This window comes from Amphibalanus amphitrite, unplaced genomic scaffold, assembly GCF_019059575.1.
Source record: "Amphibalanus amphitrite isolate SeventyFive unplaced genomic scaffold, NRLGWU_Aamphi_draft 000516F_arrow, whole genome shotgun sequence".
Taxonomy (NCBI): domain Eukaryota; kingdom Metazoa; phylum Arthropoda; class Thecostraca; order Balanomorpha; family Balanidae; genus Amphibalanus; species Amphibalanus amphitrite.
In genome coordinates this window covers 209,514-236,232 of record NW_024882010.1, presented here as the reverse complement: position 1 = coordinate 236,232, position 26,719 = coordinate 209,514, and the positions used below count along the sequence as shown (strand labels likewise).

The following is a 26,719-nucleotide window of genomic DNA, read 5'->3' as shown; positions in this document are numbered from 1 at the left end:
TTCATTAGCTCTACTTTGATTAGCGTATGACAGGTGTTCGTGTAAAATAAGCAATTTTACCTATTTCCTTTATCAGTTTGGTAGCTGAAACTGCTACCAATTTACTTCCACTATGACAGTTTCCAGTAACATATGCTACTGATTGGCTAATATTAGCCAATCAGATCTCTGGAGTTCCCCGCAGTGCGTTACAACTATGACGCGGCAAAGACATATTTGGACACATCATTTCTATGTTGATAAGCCTATCTACACTGCATATTGGCCTTGCGTGGATGTCATCAAGTGAAATGTTTTGGCCTAAGGTCAGTGAGACGCTAGTCGCTACTCTTCTATACGCTATGCCCTTTTTCAATATGAAAACGGTGTCGTGTTCTGACTGCAGGCAACTGGTAAGTTTGTGCAGGTCTCACGTAAATAGGGTGTGGGGCGAGAGCGCTCTATTGCTTTTCGATCCAGCAGGCAAGGATTTTGTTTTGTTTTTTTGTAAGGGAGTATAAGTTGAAGTCACAAATTTATTTAAGAGTTAGTACAGTTGTTTTGGTTTAAAAGTTGGTGCATTTGCCTTGTCAAGGGTATGGAACCTCAATATATTGCTAAGTCATATTTCCAGGATGTTGATAGGTATGTTTGGAAAAAGATGTTTTGATAATGTCGAGAAATGTAGCAAGGACATTCCTATCTTCCAATCAGTTGCTCGCTACAGTTTCATGATTTTAAGGTGTGCATGAAATAATGAGAAAAGGTAAAAACAAAAATATGAACAAAAATTTTGTTAATTCATGATGCATGATAGAAAAAGTAATTTTCTTTCGTTGATTAAAGCAAGGCTTGCGACTGAACCATAATGTGCATTGACTGCTGCGCAGTGTCCCAAAATTTGTAGATGTGGGTGGGAAACGACATAGAAATGCAAAAAGCATTTTCCACTCTCACCTCCAGTTTTCAAGCTCAATTTTCCACTCGCAATTCCACCGAGAAGGAGCAATTGTAGATAGATTAATGTTTTTGATCATTTTCCCACTATTCTTGGGCCTTACCTGACCGACAATTTTTCACTTTCATCCTTTTTTTTTGGTCAGCAATTTTCCCCTCTGACACCCAAAATATGATTTTGGTACACTGCAGTGCTCCGAGTACCTACAAAACCAACAGCATGATGAATGGCTGAATTCTGCCCGAGTGGCTGCATTACCTAGTTGTTTTTTCAATTCACCACACTCCTCTGTATTATGCAGGCATGGGAGTTATTTCAGAATTAAAATTAATATTCAATATATCTTGTTTATGAGACTCCTCACGGGCCAGACTGGAAAACATCCATACACTACGCCGGACGCCCGTGAGACCATTTTGCGCCGAAATTTCTGAGTGATTTGCGCCAAAAATTAGGTGCCTATTTGTGCGAAAATCAAGCCCTTTTCATATAAAGCACATGTGCTCATATACTGATCAAGGCTATATCAACCAGGCAGAGTGTTTCGGGGCTTTGTACGCTATCCCATGTTTGAGCGTCCGAATTAGTTTTTATGTTACGGGCGGCTGTGACCGCCCGTTGTGGCATGCCTGGCGCCGCCCGTGGCGCCTCCCCGGCTGGCCGCGCCCGGCGCCGCCCCTGCCGCGTGGCCCTCGGGCGGGGTCGAGGGCTGGCGCTGGCTGGGCGGTCGGCGGCCCGGGAGAGGCAGGGAGACCGTGGTTACGAGCGGTTGGCTCTGTGGTTCTTGTTTGGGCCTCTGCCGATAATACAGTAAAGCATCGAGTCTGAGTGTGTTCAGCTCCCGCAACATTTGGCGCGGTCGGTAGGACTGCAGAAGACGACAAAGGGTGAGTTCATTAATTTCATTTGATGATATTTATTGAAATTTAGTTCATGAATGTTGATTGTCGTAACTAGTCTGTGCTCGACAAAAAGCGGGCGGTTTGCTCGAAAATAGAACGCCGATATTTTCTGTTCTGAGGGGAACGTTAGGAATAAGGCGGTCCGCCTGGGTGCAGTTTTGAATAATTTGGTGAATTGTTTCCGCTGGCCATGGATTTCAACGACACTATTTTGGTATCGCGAACCCCTCGTTTTGCGGGTATAGAGACAGATGATTGGGAGCGGTGGATATCTCGTTTCGAGTCGTTAACGGTGGGACTCGGAGACGTTGAGCGAGTTAAGCGGCTGTTGCCTCTGCTGGATGGCGTCGCACTCGATTATGCGCATTCGCTGTATCAGGGTGACAGTTCGTACTCTGAGATAAAGTCAGGACTTGGGGTCCGGTTTGGTCGGTTAATCGAGCCCTTACAGGCGCAGGCCGAGCTGGGGCGCGCCTCCCAGTCGCCGGGGGAATCAGCTGAGAGCTTCGCTGACCGTATTAAGAGACTGGGGCGGGCTGCGTTCCCTCATTCTACCGGTCCGTCAGGGGAGGGAAAAGGTCCTGAGGAAACGTATGCAGAGAGGGCGTTCGTGATGAAAACCCTGACGAGTCGGTTCATATGTGGACTTCGGGATGAGTGGCTCCAGACGAAACTGTGCCACCGTAATCCTGAGTCACTGTCTGCGGCTGTAGCGGTGATCCGAGAGCTGCATAAACGCCAGGAGGTCGTCCAGGCGGTACGCGCTGCTAACCCATCGACACATACAGGTACTGGGCCCCTTCCCCTGGGTGCTGTAGCGTCAGCTGTTCATGCAGAGGTAGGAGGTGGGTCGCAGCAGGATGCAAGGATAGCTCAGCTGCAGCAGGAGATCGGCCAGCTGCGGTCTTCGTTGGAGGCGTTCGCCGTTGCCAAGACGGACCACCTGCCTGAGGCTGTCAAATGTTACGGGTGTGGTGCCCCCGGCCATTTTCGGCGTGACTGCCCGGTGGTACGCCGTGGTCAGCCGAGAACTGGACCGAGAGCCACCAGGGTGAAATGTTTTTCGTGCGGGCAGGAGGGTCACATTCGGAGTAACTGTCAGTCGGCTGTACAAGCTGCCACCCCGCTCCAACCGTTTTGTTTATTCTGTGGCGAGGCTGGGCACTGGATGGCGGCATGCCATTCTCGCCTGCAGCAGGGGCCTCCAGCAATGGGTGGACGTCGGGGGCTGATGTCGAGGGAAGCCCTTCCATCTGATAAGCCGGCGGAAAACTAGGGGCAGCTGGCCCTGTGGGACAAGAGCCGGCTGCGTGTATCCAGTCCCGATTAACTGCAACAGCCATTCGAGTCCACTTGGGCAGCCTCGAAGTATGGGCGCTGGTCGATTCGGGTGCCGACTTTTCCATGGTCAGGGATGGGCTCCAGCAGCGGTTGAAAACGGAACTGGCTTGTCAGGCCACCACCCCGACGCGGTCCGCGAAGGGAGCTGGTGGTAGCCCCCTGAACATCGTTGAGGTGCTCCGTGATGTCCCTATCCAGGTGGAGGAGGAGTCGATTGTGTGTCCACGACTGGCTGTGGTGTCGGGGCTGGTCTATGACGTGATCCTTGGACGTGACTTCTGTTGCCAAAACAGAACTATCATTGACGATGAGAAGGGGGTGATCCGTATGAAAGGGATGACGATTCCACTTCCAACATACCCTGAGATCCGTCCCCCGCGGGCTAGAGTCATTCTTGGCGATGCAGTAACACTACCAGGTCGTTCGGTAACAACGGTAGCAGCAGTGGTGCAGCGACTTGATGGCCAGGGACCTTTTGTGACGTCAGCAGGCTCGGTAAGTGGGATGATGGAGCCAAGCCGCACGGCGGAGCGTGAGGATCTATTGATTCCACGGGCTGTGGTGGTGATCGCCTCCAATGGCACCATACCTATCCGGTTGACGAATGTCGGAGCGGAGGGCGTCCGTCTCTTGAAGGGCTCTGATGTCGGGACGTTCCTTGCGTTTGGGGGCGGTGAAGACGCCCTGTGTGTTTTGTGTCCCGGGGCAGACTGTGCCGATTGCAATGTGGCGAGCTGTGGAGATGGAGGTAATCCATCTCATGATCCTGGAGAGGTGGAACCGGAGGTGCAGCAAGCCCTGTCACCAGAACTGACAGACTTGAGTGAGAGAGGTCGTAACAAACTACGGGGTTTATTTGAGACCTACAGTGACGTCTTCAGTAAAAGACCGGGAGACATTGGTCGTACAGGTGTGACAAAACACAGGATTGACACGGGGGATGCAGTCCCAGTCAAACAACGTCCACGACGGATACCCATGAAAGTCCGAGACCAGGTAGAGAAACAAAAAGAAAAGATGTTACAGGATGGTGTCATTGAGGAAAGCGAAAGTCCGTGGTGTTCGCCGGTCGTGTTGGTGCGCAAGAAAGATGGATCCTTCCGCTTCTGCGTCGACCTGAGGGCTGTGAACGCAGTGACGAAGGGCTTCGCCATGCCGCTCCCACGAATCGACGACTCGCTCGATACCCTGTCAAGGGCGAGGTGGTTTACCACGCTGGACATGGCCACAGGGTATTGGCAGGTTGAACTGGCGGCTGAAGATCGAGAGAAGACGGCATTTTCGACTGGGAAAGGCCTCCATCAGTTCAGAGTCATGGCAATGGGTCTCAAGAACGCCAGCGGCACTTTCCAGAAGATGATGGAACTGATTCTCGCAGGCCTTGACACCAAAAGCTGTTTGGTGTACTTGGATGACGTCATCTTGTTCAACAGGACCGAGGAAGAACATCTGGCTACCCTGCAGGAGGTACTCCTGAGGATTCAGCAAGCCGGGCTGAAGCTAAAGGCACAGAAATGTCGATTCGCACGCAAGGAGGTGACTTTCCTTGGACATCTCGTCTCCGAGGAAGGGATACGTCCAGATCCGCATAACGTGGACAAGGTCCTGGCCTGGCCGCAGCCGTCATCTGAGGAGGAGATGAAAAGCTTCTTAGGCCTGTGCGGGTACTACGCGCGGTTTATTCAGGGGTATGCCGCGATTACAAAGCCACTTAGGGACGCCGCAGTAGAGGAGGGACGAATCAGGTGGTCCGAACCGATGCGCATTGCATTCGAGCTGTTGAAGTCCACTCTGTCCTCGCCTCCCGTACTGGCTTTGCCAACAGGTGAAGGGACGTTCGTCCTGTATACAGACGCATGCAACTCTGCTGTGGGTGTGGTGCTGGCTGAACGCATTGGAGATGAGGAAAAGGTGATCGCCTATGAGAGTAAGGCACTCACAAAGCAGCAGACGAGATGGCCGACTTACGATAAGGAACTCTGGGCGATCGTTCATGGCATCAGACATTTCCGTCAGTACACTGTTGGTGCCAGATTTGAAGTGGTGACCGACCACAAGCCGCTGGCAAACATACCGACATCGATCGCAGCAGAGCGAGACGGCACAGGACGTCGTGGTCGATGGGCGATCGAGCTGAGTTCTTTCGACTTCAATGTTCGGATCCGCAGCGGTCTGGCCCACGGGAACGCTGATGCGCTGTCTCGCAGACCACCAGATATGGCGTCTGCGGTCCGATCTGGTCAAGCCCAAGGCCAGGGGTGGTGTCCCGGTCGCTCTGTCTCAGAGAGAGGAGATAGAACGGAGACGGTGGGGTCAGTAGCGGGCGGCTCGCCCGCGCCGACGGAAGGCGGTTCGCCTGAGTCGGTTGTGACTCTTGTAGCTCCAACTGCTGTATTCTCAAGGCTTACGCAGGAACCGGCTGCTGTATCAGTCGCTGTGTCACAATCAGTCCAAGAACGGACCCTCCCTCCAATCGCCCAGGCGCAAGCCAGTGACGCGACGCTGTCGGCTCTCCGAAGAGCACACGAGAGGAAGGAGAAGCCAAGGCCTGCAGCGTTCGCTGGGTGGGGAGTGCTGCGAAAACACTGGAGCAAGGTGCGCGTCATGAATGGAGTAATCGGCATTGCCTCGGGTCGACAGTTCCAGGCGGCGGTGCCTCAAACTGAACGGGCCGAGATCATCCGACTGGCGCATGATGATCCATCGAGCGGGCACATGGGTCGCAGACGGACCATCGCCCGGGTGAAGGCTCGATTCGTCTGGCCGGGGATGAATGAGGACATCCGGAGCTTCTGTGCCTCGTGCACGCCGTGTCAGCGGCGGTACAGACCGGCACCCAAAAGACGAGCACCGATGGTTACCGAGGTTACCTCACGACCCTTCCAGAGAATAGCCATGGACATCACGGAGATGCCTGTGTCGAGAAGAGGCAACCGATATGTGCTCGTGATCATGGATTACTTCTCAAAGTTCGTACGAATCTTCCCGATGCCGAATCAGAAGACAGAAACGGTGATGGAGGCACTCCTTCACTGGGTTCAGGAGCTTGGTGTTCCCGAGAGGCTTCACACAGATCAGGGCGCTCAATTCGAATCTCTGATGATGCGTGAGCTGTATCAGAGGCTCGGCATCCACAAGACTAGAACAACGCCTTATCATCCTGAGAGCGACGGGATGGTGGAGCGCTTCATGAGGACCCTGAAAGACATGGTGTCGAAATACATCGACAGCCAGGGCCTTGACTGGGACGAAAGTACCAGATCATACGCCATGGCCTACAATTCTTCCCTCCACGAAACCACCGGTCACACACCTTTCTACATGATCCATGGCTTTGAGCCTCGGTTGCCTTTGGATGTAATGTACGGAACCGATGAAGTCGCAATACCAGCTGAAACCTTCCTGAACAAACGGCTGAAGAACATGAAGCGGGTCTTCGCACAGGTGAGGAGAGCCTCCTCCCAATCAGCTGCTCGAATGGCGGTTCGCCATGACAGCAAACTCAATTTTACCGCGTACCCAACGGGCTTGAAGGTGTGGGTACGAGACCACACTGCCGCTGTGGGAGGAAAACCGAAGCTGGGTCTGCCGTTTAAAGGACCGGTGACCATCGTCGAGAGAAGAGGCACACCGGGGGAGGAAGTTACCTACCGGATACAGGACGTCCGCGGCAAGACACGCGTCGTGCACCACAACGACCTCAAGGAGTTCATCCCTCGTCGGACCGACTTGCGGCCAGTTCAGGATCCGAGTGGTCCAAATGGACGTGGTGAGGCCGTGGGGGTGGATCCCGTGAGCGACTGTGGTAACGAGCATGGCGTTCTGCTCGAGGTGCCGTTAATGCACTTACTCGGGAGAGCTGGCCCATCTGGTGATGTGGGCGTCGCTCAGAGGGGAATGTTGCCGCCAATGTCATACGTGACCAGATCAGGCCGAGTGTCGCGACCACCTGAAAGGTTCCAGGCGGGACTATGAGTGTGGTGGAGGTGGTGAAGGCTGTGATTGTGTATATAGTTGTAATGTAAATAGCGTGTCGTAAGTGTCGCATTGTTCAATGTATGATTGTTTCCGTGAGGGGGGAGGGGTGTTACGGGCGGCTGTGACCGCCCGTTGTGGCATGCCTGGCGCCGCCCGTGGCGCCTCCCCGGCTGGCCGCGCCCGGCGCCGCCCCTGCCGCGTGGCCCTCGGGCGGGGTCGAGGGCTGGCGCTGGCTGGGCGGTCGGCGGCCCGGGAGAGGCAGGGAGACCGTGGTTACGAGCGGTTGGCTCTGTGGTTCTTGTTTGGGCCTCTGCCGATAATACAGTAAAGCATCGAGTCTGAGTGTGTTCAGCTCCCGCAACATTTATTTCCACGTAAACCCAATACTTCGACGGGAGCCAGCGAGGGCCCGGCAGCGGAGCAGCACGTGCTCCGGCACATCAGCCTCTTCTCGGCTCACGGTGCAGAGCGCCGCTGGGCACCGCTTGTCTGGGCACTGCTGGCACGCGGCGGAGTGGAGACAGCCGATTCGGTGCCGTATTGGAGCGAGCGGCCCCGGTGGCCCGCCCTCATCTGGTGCACCGAAATGGCATCCTCTCGGTCCTCTCCGGGGAGAGGGGAGCGGCGGCGTGCTCCCGAGGAGTGGCTTGAATAGTGATTCTGAGCAGTTGTCGCGCCACTGATGCGAGGCCGGACAATGAACCGCCCTGGTCAGCGATCGGGCGTTTGAGGGCAGGGCGGCCGCCAGTTTTGCCAGATCGTCCACGCTCTCATTCCCCTCGATACTGCAGTGGGCAGGAACCCACTGCTATTGCTTAACGACGCTTGGCGACGTTCAACAAGGTTTTCCATGCCTATCTCTACGCCGAAGGTTGAGGCCTCACCTGGGCGGCCGTTCCTCCGCTGAGTAGACTCAGGGCGGCTCGCCAGTTCGAGCACGCGACGACCGGGGCGGGGACGTGTCGTCCCGAAACCTCTCCAGAGCCGCCCGCGGGGTGAATCTGCTGCTAGATTGACCAGCGTACCGCATAAATTCGGTGACTGTCTTTCGCCAAAAATTTATGCGACCGCCCTGCACCGAAAAATTCTTCCGCCGCCATGCGCTGAATTCGGCGCATGCGAAGTTACGCCAGACGTGCGCTTAAATTTTCGGCGCAATCCCGCCACTACGCCGGACATATTCGGCATAACGTGTATTTTTCCAGTCTGGCTCACCGGTATGGATATGGCTGCTGGCAGGCTGTAGCCGGCCTTTGTCAGTAAGGGATTGGCTATGCATGGTTCTGTGCGTACATATGATTTCAGACCAAATTCTGCCCTAGCCCAGTATGCGCGCTTAGAATGTGGAGGGCATGCCAACATGTTCCTCTCAGCGGGGACTATGTCCTTGTGAACCCTTCCATTCAGAAGATTCAGAGCAAATTGATAACATAAATCCTTGGCTGGAGTGGTTGCTGGGGTGCTAAGACTTAAAATATGCGCTAATGTCAGGTGTCAGCCAGTAGCGGCGGAACACCTTCAATTAGGGGGGGGGGGGGGGGCACTGCCGACTTTTGGTCCCAGTCCCATTATTTCCATGCAACGCCCATAGGGCTAATGTTAAAATGCCAAAGCCAAAGGGGGGCACGGCACGGTGCCCCGGTGCCCTCCTCGTTCCGCCGCCCATGGTGTCAGCTCAAGCTACAGAGCTGCCATTCCAGCTGTTCTAAACCCCATAATAAAGGTGGTATTTCTCCTGACAGCTGAATCCTCTCCAGTGACAGCTGATCCTCGCCATCTGATCCTCCCCAAAGACAGCTGACACTCCCTGGTGGGGGATGACCTTGCCCGGTGGCTGGTGGCAGCGAACCCTTCCCAGTGATAGCTGACCTTCCCCGGTGGGAGGTCACAGCTAACCCCTCCGACGGATCACCCTCCCGGTTCTGAGCCCCGGCGTCACTGCCTCCCATTGACAGACTTTTCTGGCGGCAGCAGAAAAGTACTCCAGCCCAGCAGACTCCAGCCGAGCCGCACCCAGTGACGGCCGACGCCGAGCGGCCGGTCGGCGCTCCAGACGGGCCGCGCCGCCGGCCAGCCCACCGCCAGGCACTGCACCAGTAGCGGCCGCGCCTGCCCGGCCAGTACCCGGGCCGCGCACACTGCGGCTGACGTGCAGCCCGCCGCCGCCGCAGTCGCCGACCCATGGACGGATACACGGCCACCTACGTCCGGCTGGCCGACCAGACCACCCTGACCTGAGCCCTGTTCAAGTGCTCTGCGGCCGCCGCGGCTCCCGCGGCCGGGAGGCGGAGCCTAATATCGGTTAGGTTGAACACCGGCCTCGCGGCTGCGGCCGCTGCGGCCGGCGACGAGAATGGCACGGTTGTTTTGAAAGGAGATGCTGATCAAAATTTTGTGTGTAATGGCTTTATAATGGCTTTATTACTTCAATTAGTACCTTTTTGAAGCAAGTATTCCTTAACAACATAATAAAATCAACCGAAACAAAGAGCGAAATCCGCAATGTTTTGTCTCACGCGCGCAGTTCATGTCGAAGTTTCCCTGCGGTCGCTCCCGAGCGACCGCGGGAGCCGCAGGAAGAGCTACGCATTACCCAGAATGCTGTTCTCGCCTGATTGGCCGCCAGCTAAGCTCCGCCTTTTTGGCCGCGGGAGCCGCGGCGGCCGCAGACACTTGAACAGAGCCCAGGTCTATCCGCCGACCGGAGCTGGTGCTGCTCCTCAAACACCTGCGGCCCAACACGGCATACTCAGTTCCGATGAGCGCCTGTAACCGAGCCGGCCAGGGTCCTGCCAGCTCGCCCGTCACCGCCACCACAGAGGAGGGAGTGCCGGAGGTGGCGCCGCGTCAGCTGACCTGCCGGGTCGTGTCACCCTCCTCCATCGGTCTCAGCTGCCTGTGGCTGGCCGGCGGCGCGTGCTGGCGGCGCGAGGGCCAGTTCCCGGCCGACCTGGACGTGGCCGAGTTGTGCAGTCTGCTGCCGGTCACAGTCTACCAGCTGTTGGTGAGCGCCCACAGCGCGGCCGGCACCACAGAGTCTACCACCCGGCTGGCCATCCACGCCGCAGACGGAGCAATGATATCTCCGCTGCCGCCGCCAGAAAAGTCTGTCAATGGGAGGCAGTGACGCCGGGGCTCAGAACCGGGAGGGCGATCCGTCGGAGCGGTTAGCTGTGAACTGGCCACAGCCGGGTAGAGCCCACCGTACTCCCGGGACACCTGCTGAATCGTCAGCTGACTAGTGACGTCCTTAACTCCAGAGGTGCTGTCTTGGACGTGGAACCTGCCGCCCAGCTGGTCGGCGCTGACGCCGTCCCTCGTCCAGGTGACAGCCGGCGGCGGTGACGCGGTGGCCGCACAGGTGAATGAGACCGCAGTGTCCACCACCGGCTGCACCGTCTGCTGAACCAGCGACAACAGCAGCCGAGCCGGCAACGCTCCGATCCTGACCTGGGTGGTGGCGAGGTCATCGGTCACGTGACACTGGTACATGCCGGCCACGGACGGGTTGCCGCCGGTCAGCTGCAGAGCCGGCCGGCTGGCGGCGGCGGGCAGACGGCGGCCGTCCTTGAGCCAGATGATGTCGCCGGCTGCCAGGGGCGGCGTCACGTGACAGGTCAGCAGAGCGGGCTGTCTGGTGGTCACCAGCAGCTGACTGGGTTCGATGACAGCGCGGCGTGTCACTGTCACCTCCAGTCGCGTGTTCCGAGCCGCGCTGCCCACCTCCGAGCTCGGCGATCTCGGCATACGCCCGCGTCCCCTGACCTGATCCGGCGTACCACCAGCTGCTGGCCACTGACCTCGACATGACCAGAGTGGAGCAGCGGCGTCAGCTCAGCGCCGCGCACCTGTTGTTGTTGTTGTTGTTGTGGTTCCCTCCAGCCGCGTTACCGCGGTGTAGCCGTGCGGCTCTGGAGGTCCCTCACGGCGGCCGCCAGGGCCGCCACCTCTCCGTCGTCGCGGACGTCTTCCGGGCTCGGGAAAATCGTCCAGTACCTCCGGAGACGCCAGCCCATGAGGGCTGGGCACCGGAAGAAGAGGTGCCGGTACGTGTCGGCCTCCTCCCGGCACACGGTGCACCGGCCCGCCGTACAGTCGGTGTCAGGGCACTGGCGGCAATCGCCGGAAGAGTTCCGTCCAACCCGGTGGAGGTATTGGCGGGAGCCCGACCAGTGGCCCGCGCGGAGTTGGTGGACGTCGACGGCCGACGATCTGTCCCTCGCCGCGACCGGTGGCCGCAGCCGGTTCCCCATCAGGGTCCTGTACCAGCCCTCCGGCCAGGCGGCGGTGGTGCGGTCGCGGGCCAATCTGACGGCCGCACGGTGGGCGGTAGCGACGTCAACCGGGACCGCCGCCTGGGGGAGCGCGGCCGCCTCCTTGGCGATCTGGTCGGCGCGATCGTTACCGTCGACGCCGCGGCGGGCCGGCGCTGCGGGCCACCGTGCGCAGCGTCACACACTGGCGGTGTGGTAGGTGACATCCCATCGTCGCCGCGTCCCATCTCAGAGTGTAAAACATAGTGTTATGCCACTATTATTGATGCTCATTGCTCAGTACGATACAGATAATGGCACATAGATTTAGCATCATCAACTAGGAAAGCATTATTAGTCACCTGTCTTGTCCTCTGTCGACGATTGATCGTGCCACACAGTACAGTCAGTCTTTAAAAGTACCGCCGTATTGGTGCGGTGGATTTCTGACGGAGGAAAGGCTGTTTGATTTTAGAGTAGCCGGACCAGTGGACCTGGGGATGGATAAAGGCTCACTTTGGCTCAGTGACTCTCAACTTTAGCAGCCTTTCCTCGATCGGGCTTGATGGATCCACCGCACCGATGCGCGGTGCTTGGGATGTACATACAGTACATTGGCAAAAGCGTGTAGATACTATTGAGCAGCCTGAACGCCTAAAGAGACCCTCCCACCTTCAAAAAAGTTAATGAATTGGCATAAAAGTGATGTCCAATGGATGAGAGTGAGCAAAAAGGAATATCTACTGGTGTACATTAATTTCCATCGAAAAATATTCAATGTTTTTTTATAGATATTACACTTATTATTTATTTCCCGGGGCCTACGCTGTTCATACGAAGTCATTGGGAAACAGTTATTTGGTATTTTAAAAGTGCGACCGATGTTGCGCGCAAAGTAGCATATACCACCACTGCTTCTTGAAGATGTTAGGATGTACAAAACTATGGTCCTTTTAAAGAAGATAATGTATTTTACTTGACGAGAATGCTGCAAAAATTCCTCCAATAATAATAACCGGTAATTACTTCTATGATATACGTATGAAGGTACCTATTTTGCAACTGTGTCAAAGCACAAAAGAACAGCATTCTGACAGCTCACTGTGTTATGTTGAAATGGCAAGTTTGGTTAAACTTGGTCAGTGCTGAACTTTGATTTTAATTGCTAATTGTTTTTTCATTTCAGAGTGTTAATGGAAACAGACGACGCTGAGCTGGGGCCGGACGCAGCAGGCGACGGACGCTGTAGTGTGCTGGGCAAAATAGTCCAAGATGCTGGTAGCGGGTGAAATACGCAGCTGCTCGTCGTCTCCAAGAGCGCCGCGGACGCCGTGGACTGCGCCATCAAAGTCGACGGAAAGTCGGTTCCAGCAGCCGACCGTCTCAAACTACTCGGAGCTGTTGTGTTCGGGTATAGGGGGTGTAGACTTGGACCGCCTCTGCGGCCCCACCTCTGTGTGCCTGGGAGCGCCCCTGCCGGCGCTCAGCTGTCCGTGCGCGCCAAGCGGCGTGAGTGGCGCACGGGACGAAAACTGACGCTCGCCATACTTGTTTAGTTTTTGGAAGACTCTCTCGGCCCATTCGCACCGGCAGTAAATAAATCGCGTTTCTCTTAAGCTCTCTCTCACTCGAACCGTGAATTACGAACATAACATGGCGCGGTCAGTAGATGGTTCCGTGCGAGTGATTAGTGTATAGCGCGCCGTGATCTGTGACGATGAGTGACATTGAGAAACTGACGCAGCTGCTCCTGCAGCAGGCGGAGCTGTCGGCGCAGCGGGAGCGAGACTCAGCGCAGCGCGAGGAGCGGCTCACTCAGATGGTGGAGCGACTGGTCGCCGACCGACAGCCACCCGCTACCGTCGCTGCCGACGATGCCTCGGCGGCGACAGCCGCCCGGACGTCGGCTGCCGCCCCGCCCGTGCGCCTGCCTGCTGCTGCAACGCCGGCGCCTCAGCTGTCGTCCTCCACATCCCTGCGCGACTTCGCTGTATGGAGGGAGAAGCTGGACGGGTACATGCTTCTGACCGGCGCGTCCGCGCTGCCCGTCACTGCCCAGAGAGCTGCCCTTCTCAGTCTTCTCGACGAAGATTGGCACCGGGTGCTGCGCTATGGACTGACGATAGCGGACGACTCTCCCCTCTCCGCGGTGGTAGACGCAATGGAGAGTCATCTCCGTAAGCAGCGCAGTGTCCTGGTCGACCGCCGTGCGTTCTACGCCCGTGTCCAGGAGCAGGGCGAGAATTTTGAGGAGTTTCTGTGCGAAGTGAAGGAGCTCGCGGCATTTTGCGACTTTTGCACACACTGTTACGACTCACGCCTGCGTGACAAGATTGTGTGTGGCCTGCGGGACGAGGAGACGGTGAAGCGTCTGTTGGAGGATCCGGGGCTGGACCTCAAGAAGACGGTGGACATCTGCCGTGCGCCAGAGAACGCCCGGGCTACCTGCTCCGACCTCCGCTCACCGACGGCGTCAGTGAGCCGTCTGTCGGCATACCGCCGTTCAAGGTCGCGCGATGCGCGCCCCGCGGCCCAACCCGGCGGGCGTTCCGCGGGTACGGCCGGCGTGCGCCGCCCCCAGGCGCGCCCCGCGGCCCAACCTGGCGGGCACTCCGCGGGCGCGGCCGGCGCGCGCTGCTGCCGCTGCGGGCGGGCCGCCCACGCAGACCCGGCGGCGTGCCGCGCTACTAGCGCCATCTGCAACTCGTGTGGCCAGCGCGGCCACTTTGCAGTGGTGTGCGCCCAGGTGGCGCGCGAGAGCGCCGCTGCCCCCGCCGAGCGCGCAGCACCGGAGCGCGCGCGGCCCGCGGTGGGGCAGCCGTCAGAGCCGCGCATCTGCCGTGTCATCAGAGACGTCTACGTGAACGGCATCTCGACGCGGCCGACTCCCACTGTGACTGTCCGACTGTCTACGCCGGCTGGTGTGTTCACCGTGCCGGCCCGGGCCGACTCCGGCGCCGAGGCGACAGTCATCGGAGAAGACAGCCTGTCTTCCATCTGCGTGGAACCAGCGCAGTTGGAGCCCTGCATCGGCCAGCCATTTTCAGCAGTAGGGAAACAGCCGCTCACCTGTGTCGGGTCGTTCCGGGCTACTCTGGAGCTGGGCGACCGATCGACCACCGCTGCCGTGTTCGTCATCAGGGAGCTGACTGGCCTGCTACTCAGCTGGTTCGACTGTGTGGCGCTGGGGATTCTGCCGAGGGATTTTCCGGCACAGATCCGGTCCGTCGAGGACGCACCGCGCCCTGCTGATGACGTCACGGCCTCTGTTGACGTCACATCCGCTGGTGACGTCACACCCTCTAATGACGTCACACCGTCTGCACCGCCGGCCGCTGCCGGCTCCGCTCGTAGCGCCAGCGGCCGCTCGGCCCCGTATGAGGCGCCGCGTGACAGGCCCTGTCCGGCCACCGGGACCGAGACGGGCGCGCCGGCGCCGCCGGCCGATGGACCCGGCCCGGCCGCCGGCCTCAGCGGTCCGCTGCCGGCCTGGGACAGCGACTCAGACCCACCGGAGGCGGTCCGTGCAGCTCATGCAGCCGCTCTGGTGGAGTGTTTCCCGCGTGTGTTCGGGCAAGATTCGACTCTTCGAGTCATGGACGGCGGTCCGATGACGATCGAACTCCGGCCCGACGCGTGTCCGACGTCGGTCACCGCTGCGAGACCGATCCCCTTCGCCTGGCGTGCCGAGGTAAAGGCGCAGCTGGACGACCTGCTGGACCGCGGCGTCATCGTCCCTGTGGACTACCCGACGGAATGGTGCCATCCCATTTCGTGCGTGCCGAAGAACCCGTCCGGGTTTCGACTCTGCGTGGACCTGACGGGACTCAACCGGTACGTGAATCGACCCACGTACCCCTGCCGGTCTCCTCACGATGCCGTGACGAGTCTGCCCGCCGGGCACCGGTGGATGTCGACTCTGGACGCCAAGATGGGCTACTTCCAGGTGCCGCTCGCTGAGTCAAGTCAGGACCTCACCTGCTTCATCACGCCGTGGGGCAGGTTCAAGTTCGTCCGCTGTCCGATGGGATGCAGTGCGTCTGGAGACGAGTACAACCGGCGCGGCGATGCCGCGCTCGGCGACATCCCAAACTGTGTCAAGATTGTCGACGACATCCTGGCCGTGGCACAGACGTACCGGCAGCACCTGCAGCAGGTGATCGAAATCCTCCGGCGCTGTGACGACCGAGGAATCACGCTGAACCCGCTGAAGTTCAAGTTCGCCCAGAATGAGGTCAAATTCTGCGGCTACAAGATCACCCCGGCCGGCTACACCACCGACAATGAAAAGGCGCGCGCCATCGCTGATTTCCCGAGACCGGAGAACGTCACCGACCTGCGGTCCTTCATGGGTCTGGTGAATCAGCTGAGCGGCCTCACACCGGAGCTGGCTGGCTCGACTCAGGCCTTCAGAGACCTCCTCAAGTCGCGCCGGGTCTGGCGCTGGACTGAGCAGCACGAGGCAGCGTTTCTGCACACCAAGATTGTGCTGTCGTCACCGCCGGTGATGGCATTCTTCGACCCCCAGCTGCCGACCGTGCTACAGACGGACGCTGCTAAAACCCGAGGACTGGGTTTTGCACTGCTCCAGAGGCACGGAGAGGACTGGCGTGTGGTCCAGTATGGTTCACGGTTCCTGACCGATACCGAGAGCCGATATGCTGTAATCGAGCTGGAGCTGGCTGCTGTACTCTGGGCCTGCAAGAAGTGCCATGTCTACCTGGCTGGCATGCCCCACTTCGACCTGGTGGTCGACCACCGACCGCTGGTGACCATCCTAAACTACAAGCAGCTCAACTCGATCGACAACCCGCGTCTGCAGCGGATGAGAGAGAAGTTGTTGGCCTACAGCTTCACCACCAGCTGGCAGAAGGGATCGAGTCACGTGATCCCAGACGCGCTCTCGCGAGCGCCCACCAGCGACCCCGCCGCTGATGACGACGGAGCGGTGGACACCGAGGACGACCCGCTGCACGCCAGCGTCATTGCCGCGCTGCAGGCCTCCGCTCGATCGGAGGAGGGCGCCCAGCTGGCTCCGCTGGTCGACTCCACACTGGAGAGAGTCCGCGCCGCCGCGGAGCGCGGCACCGAGTACCAGACTCTCAGCGAGCTGATCCTGGCCGGATTCCCAGAGAACCGGCACGAGACGCCCCCTGCAGTACGAGCGTACTGGGGCGTGCGCCATCAGCTGGCCATCGACGACGGACTGGTGGTCTACGGCGCTCGACTGGTCATCCCGTCCGCCCTCCGACGCGGTGTGCTGGAGAAACTCCACGAGTCACACCAGGGCGTTGATAGGACCAAGCGCCGTGCTCGGCTCAGTGTGTACTGGCCGGGCATCGACAAGCAGATTGCTGACACTGTCGCCGCCTGCGCTCAGTGCCGTCAGCGCCTGCCCAGCCACGCCCGGGAGCCGATGTGGCAGGAGGACGGCGCACCGACACGCGTCTTCGAGTCGGTCTCGGCCGACTACTTCTCCGCTGGAGGACGCACGTACCTGGTGTATGTGGACCGCCTGTCCGGGTGGCCGTACGTCACTGTGTGTCCCCGCACCGCCTCGGCGGACCATCTGACGCGGCAGCTCCGACTGATGTTCTCGCAGACGGGCGTCCCGACCGTGTTCCGGTCAGACGGCGGACCCCAGTTTGCATCAGGCACGCTCCGCCGGTTCCTCCAGCGCTGGGACGTACGGCATGAGATGTCGTCACCGCACTACCCGCGCGCTAACGGGCACGCGGAGGCCTGCGTGAAGACAGCGAAGAAGCTGGTGCTGGCTGCGTCCTCATCGGGCCGGCTCGACCAGGACCAACTGGACCGAAGTCTGCTCGAACTCCGTAACACGCCCCGAGCAGACGGACGGTCGCCGGCACAGGTGCTGTTTGGTCACCCGCTTCGCTCTGGTGTTCCCACGCACCACCGCGCCTTCGCTCCTGAGTGGCAGCGAGCAGCCGCTGTCTGTGAAGAAAAGGCTGCCGAGCTCCAGGAGCAGGTGGTCAGACGCTACGACGAGAGCACGCGCCGGCTGTCACCGCTCAAGATCGGCAGCCGGGTCGACCTTCAAGACCCCGCCACCGGCCGATGGAACCGGATCGGAGTGATCGTGGGCGTCGGTCAGAGGCGCACGTACCTCGTCAAGACCGCCAGTGGCAGGGTCCTGTGGCGGAACCGCCGCTACCTGCGCCCATACCGGCCCCTTCTGACAGAGCCCACCCCGCCTGTGGCTCCGTCCGCCCCGCGCGCGCCCCAGCGGCCGCCGCCGCCGCCGCCAGAGAGCACCGCGGTCGCCGCCGAGCGGGCGGTCCGACCCGCTGCTAGTGCGCCGGTTGTGTGCCGCTCGCCGCCGGTGCGGTCACCCGAGGTGGAGACGGCCGCCGCCGCTCTCCCGCGTCGTTCTCGACGGCAGCGCCGCGCTCCTGGTCGGCTCCGAGTTCAATGGGGTGCGACCTCGTATGAGGAGTGATTGTGAGACAACGTCGTGGAGTGTTGTGTTTTTGTGTGTTTTTGACGACTGTTGTCTCGAGGGGGGATGTTGTGTTCGGGTATAGGGGGTGTAGACTTGGACCGCCTCTGCGGCCCCACCTCTGTGTGCCTGGGAGCGCCCCTGCCGGCGCTCAGCTGTCCGTGCGCGCCAAGCGGCGTGAGTGGCGCACGGGACGAAAACTGACGCTCGCCATACTTGTTTAGTTTTTGGAAGACTCTCTCGGCCCATTCGCACCGGCAGTAAATAAATCGCGTTTCTCTTAAGCTCTCTCTCACTCGAACCGTGAATTACGAACATAACAGGAGCCACCCCCTCAACCTGCTCCTTCACGTCGGGGCCCATTGCCGCAGTCTCCGCTCCCGAGTGTGCCCCGGATCCAGCAGCTTCGCAAGCTGACAGCGCGGGGCTGGGGACTAGAGGAACGACAGCTCTGCGCTGTAGCGTCTGGATACGTCCGTGGAGTGCTGGTGCACGCGGCCGCCACCTGGCTCCTGGTGACGCCACAATCCCACGTGGAACTTCTCCAGAGGGAGATGCAGGCGGTTACCCGTATATCACCGGCTGCCCCTTGTTTACCCCAGCCCACGCAGTGATGGCGGAGGCCGAACTGATGCCGGTGCCCGCTGGCCGCCCGGCGAGACGTGCTGGTAGCGAAGCTCTTCGCCAAGGCGCACGCGCTCCCCGAGGGCAAGCCCTCAGGACTATCGCGGAAGATGGGCCGCCCAGCCGACTGAAGTCGGTGACGGGCTGGCGTGGGGTGGGGCACGAAACCTGGCGAGCGGCTGGGATCGCCCTGCTGCTCGACCCCCTGGTTGCATGCCAGCGCGCCGCCGTGGGAGGTGGCCGCCTTCCCAGACTTCACCTTCAGGCTGGACATCGGGACACTGCAGCGCGACGCCTCGGCTGATGAACTACACCTGGCGGCACAGCGACACTTGGCCACCCTCCCCAGCAAGCCATCAGGGTATGAACTGACGCATCGGCGGAAGCGGGAGTCCGCAGCGGAGAAGCCTTCGTGGAGTGTACACGGGTGTGGGAAATGAATGCTAAGTGTATCCAAATTGAAGGCACTGCTCTCGAAGGATATAAATACTGAACAGCTTTGGATTGTTTGTATTCCAAATGTTTACTTTCAGGACGAGTACTCCTTGTCATTCGGTCGTCAACTCCTCTCTCCGACGCCGGCTTAGCGCAGGCACGTATAACCTAAAATTTGGCCGGGGGGGGAGCGGAGGAATCCCGTAGAGAGAGCCTCCTACCTACAGAGGGCCCTCTACCCGAGGAGTCAGAGGTGGTCAGACACAGACACTAGCGGCTATTCACAGGAGGCCCCATGTAGTAAATTGAATGACCCTAGGTGGCAGGCGAGTCGGAGAGCCTTGATTGTCCTGACGTGATTTTTTGGGGATTCCCATGAATTTCGTTCGTCTCCGACGTGATTTTGGCCAACGTGGGCCTTCTGCCAGCATGGGCCCTGAAAACCCCTAGGGGGCCGGGGGAGGCGCACCCCGTCCGTCCCCCCTTGGGTACCTACGTCCCCGGTCGGTCCAGCGGCTCCACACGCGCCTACCGACACACAAGAAACTCTTGCCATTATGTTTGCTTCTGACGCAATCATGACAGAATTACGCTCTATTGATATGCATGCTGCCATTGCTTTGGAGTCGGTCTTTTGAATTTCTGCGTTTTTTTTCGGATCGGCTCCACTCTCCAGACAGCTGGCTCAGCCTGATCGACCAGAGCGATGCGACACCTATACCAACTTGATACCAACCTACTTGGTGGGGTGGTGAATTCATGAAATGCGAATGCGAAACATGGCAATAGATGGCGGAACGAACAGCATGGGGAAGGCTGGAGTGGGACACGCATTGAGAAATGAAATCCGTCACTTCCCAGATTTCGAACGCATCCTTAGAGTGCATTACTTTTATGTGCTTGCGTTCGGTCTTGGGATTTCTCAGCAGATGTCGCCAACAGCAGAGAGATTGATCTAGAATGTCTCGTTATCGGAAAAGTATGGTAGCTATACGCCAAATGGTTTTTGCGTATAGTTACCATATTACTTCCGATATGACTGTTGACATTACTGCGGATATGACCGAGCAGTGCATTGGCAATATGCCAAGGGCAGTAACATGCCGTCAGTCACGTCAGTCATCGGCCTTGGCTATCTGTAAGAATCTTGGCAGGAATCTTGGCCTTTTCTTGGACCCATAGCGTCGGCCTTCGACCAATCATATCGCCGAATTCGCAGGCAGTGAGAGACAAATACGGCGTGCCGAAGACATATTGGGTGTCTCAAAATCACTGAGAACTCTATAGCTCAAAATTTAATCCCTGCACTTTTTTAGATCTACCCCGTTGAGTGGCATTTTTGTGAAAATTATGTAAATATATATCAGAATAAGGGAGAAGTGTAGGGGGCGGCGGGTGAGGTGCAGAAGAAGAATAAGAAGAAGTTGTACCTATCCAGTAATTTTATCTTGATTTGTGGATTAGACGAAGACTAGATTTTGATAAAGAAATCGACAAACTTGAACTGCAGGTAAGGTGTTGGTTTGTCATGCCGATTGTCTTGAAACCTGTTCCTTTTAAACCTGGGCTTCACCATTTATGCTCCATATGTGAATTAGCCTTGAGGCAAAATAATCCGGCAGGTGGCTATTTTCTGTTTGTAAAACTGGCCTCAGATGGAGTGCTATCATTTGATCAACCATCACATGATCAGGCAGCAACAAAGTTTGTGGTTTTAGAATCTTGAAAAACTTTCTTGGGAGTGGCACTTGGTAGACATCTGTTTGAGATTCTGCTAGAGCAATAGTGTCGTGCTCAAGCCAGCCAAATTTTAGACTGCCAATTCACAAGAAAAAATGCTTGGTTAATGAGATTTCAGCCTATTAGGTAAGGCATCAATAGGCATTTAATTCAATTCTGGTGGTAAAAATCATGACCATATATTGGCATATCATCAATTTTTAATTTGTTGTGGCACACCTTGTTGTATGTATATTGAGGCTTGAAGATGCTCAAGTAAATATTTTTGATGCGTGTGTTGATGAAGGCTAAAGTCCAATGAAAATAAAAAGCAGAAATTATCCTGACCTTCCCTTCCCTACTAACCTCCAACCTCCAACCTATCAGCCTACAAACCACCGTTCAGACTTCATCTACACGCAGGTTTAACATTTTATGATAAAGTAAAAAATGCTCAGCTTGTAATCCAATGCCTTTCAAAACCAATAGGCCTTTTTGGCCTTGCGAATGGTTAACGGAGAGAGAGAGTTACCTAACTCTATCATGTAAAAGCTGCTTTGAGAAAATAGCACTGTGTTTTATCCTGGCTTCATGACTCTCTAACACTCTTTCAAACACATGGTTGTTTTCTGACAATTGGTGATACAGAGAGGGTCTGCATTAATGTCCAAGTATGGTCATTTAGGATCAATTTTTGGTGCCCTCGTTTTATATTATTCCAGCACTCCAGCAGCCTTACCCCGCGTTCGATGTCTCTCGGATGACGAAGATTCTACGTCGTCCAGCCAATCCCGTCCAAGGTCAGCTGGGGCTCGGCTGTGGTTATGAAACGTGATTGGCCGGACGGCGTAGAATCTTTGCCGTCCGGGAGACATCGAACGCGGGGTTAGTCTCCCCAACTGACATGCGCTGAATTTGTCTCGCATTAACTTTACACCTGACGTGCGCCGAAATTTTAGGTGGAACCCTGCCACTACGCCAAATATAAGTTATGGCATGATCACTGCTCAGTTGCGCAGGTTCACCAGAACAGCGTCATGGGTGCAAAATGACCACCGTAGCGCCCGTAAACCCTAATAAACAAAGAAGCAAACATCAGTTGCGCAGTTAATGCCAATTTTCACAATTTTGATTGTCCATTGATATTGTTTGGTCATTTCAGGACTCGTGGCGCTGCTCGCCTCCTCGCCAATGCGAACGCGTTCTCTGAGGACAACCCGCCCAAGGCTAGTATGGCGAAGCCACGCCACCGCGCCGGCTATAGACTCACGGCCTGAAGCGAGTTTGGGCGCGACGGCTGGCGAGCCAAGGCGGCGGAAAGTCGTCTGGCGGAGCTCCCGTCTGAGGCGAGCTTGATCTGGTCAGACAGCTCCGCCACCGATGGTGTGCTAGATGGAGGAGGAGGGGCCACCCCCCCCCCCCCTGAACCGCGACATCCGGGAGGTGCGTGTCGCGGCAGGCGCCCTCTGCTCTAGCACGCGCGGCGAGCTATTCGCCCTAAGAGCGGTGTTGGAGGAGCTGTTGACCAAGACTGGTCGCGACACCTCTCTTCCGATAATTATCGTCTGTACCCACTCGATGGCGGCGCTGGCCCTCCTGCGGAGCGGCGCGGCGGCCCAGAGAGCCCCTCTGGCCGCAGACATATGGGGGCTGCTGGCAGCGCTCACCGAGGGGGCCATCCAGTGATAATGCAGTGGGTTCCTGCACACTGCGGGCTTCCGGGCAACGAGCGGATGGACGCCCTCGCGCGCGAGGCTGGCGCCCTATCCCAACGGTAGCGCCGTCCGCCGATCGACTTGGGCAGCACTATCTGCAAGGCAGGCGCGCGCGACGCTGCGCGCGCCTGGCGGCGGAGCTGGCAGGACGGATGACCCTGGCTGCCGCCGTGAGAACCATCCAGAACCGTACGGCTATGCTGCGGCAGCGGCTGAAAGGAACGCAACAACAATAACTACAACAGCAGCTGCTAATGAAAGGGGAAATCATGGAGCCGGATGACCCGGCACATGGCGCTCAGCCAGCTGAGAATGAGAGCAGCTATCAAATCGCCAGCAGGGTGCTGCGGCTGGTAACTGACGACCTTGGAAGAGAGAGCGCCTCCGCTGATGCGGATGAAACTACCCCCTCTCGGGTTTGTTTGACGCCGTCTCCGTCGACTCTTTCGCCTGGGCCGGCTGGCGACCGCGCTACATTTCTTGTGCAGTGACTCGTAACTGTGTTCACCAAACTTTTAAAACTCCCCACGTTAGCATCTTTAAAGAATGTTTTCCTCGTACACTGCTGCAATGTCTTATGTAGGCATGTTGTACAGTCTAAACGAGTGTGGAATGCTTTGTTGTGCTTGTTTTGTATTTCGTTTGCTATTTATCACGGTGACTATAATTTATTTTGACCAACCCTTGCCTTGTTACAATTTTAGTGGATGGTTTCTGAACTGCTGTTTGCATTATAGATGTTGCTAGTGCGTAGACGCCAAAGATTACTTTATACCTATTGACGCGCCAGATAAAGGAGGTGAAGTATTCCTCTGATCTATACCTACGGAATTCCTTTATGTGTGTTTTGTAATCGATATTGGCGGTTTTCTTATGTGATGCGGTGTAGAGCGTGGCTGAGGAAGGCGATGTTTAAAGTTGCTAGTTATTTTTCAATACATCTTTGATCGGACTGTCGTGCTTGCTGTAGGTCGGACTTCCGTTCTTGATGGTGATTGGACGCACGTGCCGGTAGTTCACAACAATGCGGCTTTCGATTATAGTATAGATTTAGATGCATTTAAAGTGTTTGTATACGTAGTCCTGAGTTTCGAGATATTATCCTTGCGGGCTTCTTGCCAACAGATTGTCCACTTCTGTGTCCAGTACTCATCCCACTCACGAGGCTCAGTTGTGTTTGCCAGCCCCTATACGGAAACATTGGCCAGATAACTGACTACTACTGAAATTTTAAGAAGCGTGGGCAGTAGGGCATAACGAACGGTCCTCAGCTTCAGTAGCCGCGGAGGGGGGGGGGACACCGCCGACTTTTGGTCCCATTCTTTCCATGCAGGCCAAAATCAAAGGGGGGCACGGTGCCCCGGTGCCCTCCCCGTTCCGTCGCCTATGCTCAGGTTATTTCTGACCTGACAGGCTCAGGGAGGATTGCTCTTTGTTGTTTTTCTCCGATGAACCCTCTTGCTGCACACTGGCTGATCCAAAGGATGGAGGGGACGGGGGGTGCAGACGTATGAAAAAAGAAGACAATGTTCTTTCCCTAGCGCACGAAATCAATTCTTAAATGAAAATTAAACGAATAAGCTTCCGTTAAGAAGCCCCCGTTCCGTATCTTCCGTTCCATTCCACGACTCGTACTTTCCAGTGACTTGCTGCAGTAGCGTCATCTATACCTCGCCCTTACTGCCGGGAAGGCCGCGAGTTGCGACATCTATACTATGTCTAGGCCTGAAGTACCTCTTAGTGTTCTTCCGCCACGATGTATTTATTTTTGTCAATCGGTTTGGTCCTTCTGGCCGGATAGGTCGTCAGAATTATCTGAAGGTGCCTGAAATGTCTCGTTAGTGGAAAAAATGTCTCGTTAGTGGAATTCCACTATCTGGCAACTAGCCCTATGTAAACGCGGCTAATTTTAGCATACGTCCGCTGTCGGCTGTTCCTTACTGACTTGCCCGCTACAGTACCTACATACATAAAAAGGGAATGGGTCTATTCTCGTCATCTTTCAAAAGCGAGGTTAATATCTTATATATTTACTATTGCTGCTAATCTAACCGTAAAAGAAAATAGGAAAGCCGAAAGCATTCCGACCAAGATTATTATGTACCTAATGTAACATGCATGTTTGATATGCATCAATTCATTACCATCTAACAGGACCCATGAGTAGCATTCCGTCATGAACTTCCCTTCTGTCGACAAGTCAGCCTTTCAGCCCGTGATTCAGTGCATCCTGTGTATGAGGCGCCTCTTGCGTCTAGGTCGGCTCATCGGTCTGCCCAGGCCAGCCGTGTCCCTGCTCCGGAAGGGCTTTGTGGCGGGCGCTAGGGGCCGAGATCTGAACGCACCCTTATAAGAGATCATATAAGGTAGGAAGGATGAAGAAAATGTGCAAGGCCACGCCTCTGTGCTGCAGCTGGTATGATGTGATCTATAAGATATCGAGGCAAGTAATTGAAAACTAGGATACGCGACCAGCCGAATAGTTGAGGGCTGTTGTCGTAATGTATAGGTAGATATGATTTTTTTTTTATGGAACTGACAGAGAGAAAAATAGCGCACTTTTCGTGTAACTGTAAAAATATCGCAATTAAAGCTTGAATTATGGTCAGCTATTTTCCATTTCGCATTACCAACCTCTATACTAAAACTAAGGTTGCTCTAGCTAAATGGTTCATTTCCACCCTCTCCCACCCTCTACTTATCATTCCTCTTATGCCACGGTGACTACATTCTTTGCAGGAAGAGCGGAAAGCATTTGGTTGGCTCTTTTGGCACCCTACCTCTACCTTCCTCTATCGATGGTAAGGCTCCCACTCGGCCGCGACTGACGATCTAGAAACGGCTTCCGTAGGGGGCTTACAGCATTTTCTCCGCGGTGAAAGCGAGAAAAACACAGTGGATTTTGAACAGAGCGCGAACCGGTTGGCTCAGCCGGTCTGTCAGTAACACTATGGCTGAGGTTCTGTTAAAGTGCTCCTAGCCGAAACTCCTTTTGCGGGCTCCGTTCCACCCTGGACAAAGCGAATTGAACGAGGAAAGCATTCATTGCATACCTATGAACAAGGAGACCCACTAATGTTTCCGCCAGTTAGGTGTCATCTGACAAGTGTCAAGTGGTTCCGTTTTGACATGCCTATGAAGACTGTGCTGTCACTTCTTAGACGCAATATGGACGGAACTTATGAATAGGTATGTTAATTTCACTGCTACACTTCACTTCTTCTATTTCTGAATCCGCTTTAGTGTAAGCTCGTATTGACTTTTTTAAGCAATGAGTGTCACATGGCCACGATAATCAATCAGTGATCACAAAAAGTGATGGAAGGACGGTCGCAACGTCTGAAGCAGGCTGTATTGTGTCGTAATTATAATGGTGAGTTTATATCGGCATCTCTTTACACATTGTCATGTCCAGTCCTGTGCTCACAGAGAACAGGTGCTTTAATGTCCATCTCCAGATTTATTCAATTATCAATAATATCCCTATAAGTTTTTGTATACAGCAAGTCCTCGTAAATTCATAAAAACCAATGTTTCGTAAATTATCAGTCATCGCTCTAGTGCTGAGCGTTAACCCTCGCCCGCACATGGGGGGTGGGGGGTGGTTGCCACCCCCCAGGTAGTCTTTCTGCTCTGCACTCAACATTTTTAGAGCTAGAAGGCTGATTTTTCGTATAGCTGCTTCTCTATCCTTTCTTGATGTTCACTGAAAATTTCAAGTTTCTGTGATTTTTGGTTTCGGAGATATGACCTTGTTTTTCAGGTCATGTCATGACCCAAATGGCCAATTCTCAACATCTTGCGCTTGCCATGGGCCTTGTGAGCCTTTGACACCCTGATTTCGGCCGTTTTTGCCAGTCTTACCTCCCACCTATCATGGAACATGTTGTTCGACGATGTAGGGGAGAGTGGGGCACATTCGTGCATGGGGCACATTCGTTTTCAGCAGTTTATGGGAACACGAGTGACTGCACGAGCTCAAGGTAAATTATGGAAATATGTCTATCATTGCCGCCCTTCGTTCACCGTAGAAGACAACACTGTACCTGCTGTCATGCTTGATAAAAACGCAAATTTGTAATATTCGTGAGCTTTCCAAACTTTTCTCATATCATCCATTTTCGTGATCCTGACTCGGAAATGTGGTTCAGCTTTTCAAAATTGGGGGTGAAGAAGCTCACTCTATTCACGGAACTGCTGCAAACTTGTTTGTTGAAAAAAGTGTCATTTTTTCAAAAAGAAATTTTGAAATATATTACTAATAACGTTGTGGGGCAGGTTCGTGTACGCACTGCCTGGGGGCACATTCGTGCATATTTTTTTAGTTTTGCGATTTATGACTTTATCTGTAGTAG

At 55.9% G+C, this 26,719-nt stretch overlaps 2 protein-coding genes and 1 long non-coding RNA gene across 9 annotated transcripts; all 3 read left to right on the top strand.

The window, feature by feature from the left end:
* The first annotated feature begins 260 nt into the window (after positions 1-260).
* LOC122393118 (Down syndrome cell adhesion molecule homolog) lies at positions 261-13,059 on the top strand. Of its 6 annotated transcripts, none has more exons than XR_006258632.1 (2): positions 261-392; positions 12,598-13,059. XR_006258632.1 is itself a non-coding variant. In XM_043388783.1 (2 exons), exons 1-2 carry the CDS (start codon positions 9,917-9,919, stop codon positions 12,622-12,624), a joined length of 273 nt encoding a protein of 90 aa, XP_043244718.1. In that variant the 5' UTR covers positions 9,879-9,916; the 3' UTR covers positions 12,625-13,059. The 6 variants fall into 6 exon arrangements, 1 of the variants encoding a protein (XP_043244718.1); XR_006258634.1 differs by having other exon boundaries at positions 271-305; XR_006258633.1 differs by lacking the exon at positions 261-392 and adding an exon at positions 535-624.
* A 69-nt stretch (positions 13,060-13,128) lies between these two features.
* On the top strand, positions 13,129-17,871 carry LOC122393109 (uncharacterized protein K02A2.6-like). Its single transcript, XM_043388754.1, has 3 exons — positions 13,129-13,883; positions 14,103-14,698; positions 14,990-17,871. Exons 1-3 carry the CDS (start codon positions 13,129-13,131, stop codon positions 17,869-17,871), a joined length of 4,233 nt encoding a protein of 1,410 aa, XP_043244689.1.
* Positions 17,872-19,731: 1,860 nt separating this feature from the next.
* Positions 19,732-23,317, top strand: LOC122393107. 2 transcript variants are annotated; one of them, XR_006258630.1, is made up of 4 exons: positions 19,732-20,025; positions 20,298-20,440; positions 21,372-21,449; positions 21,812-23,317. It is a non-coding gene; the product is annotated as an uncharacterized LOC122393107 (long non-coding RNA). The 2 variants fall into 2 exon arrangements; XR_006258629.1 differs by lacking the exon at positions 21,372-21,449 and having other exon boundaries at positions 19,979-20,025.
* Positions 23,318-26,719: the final 3,402 nt, after the last annotated feature.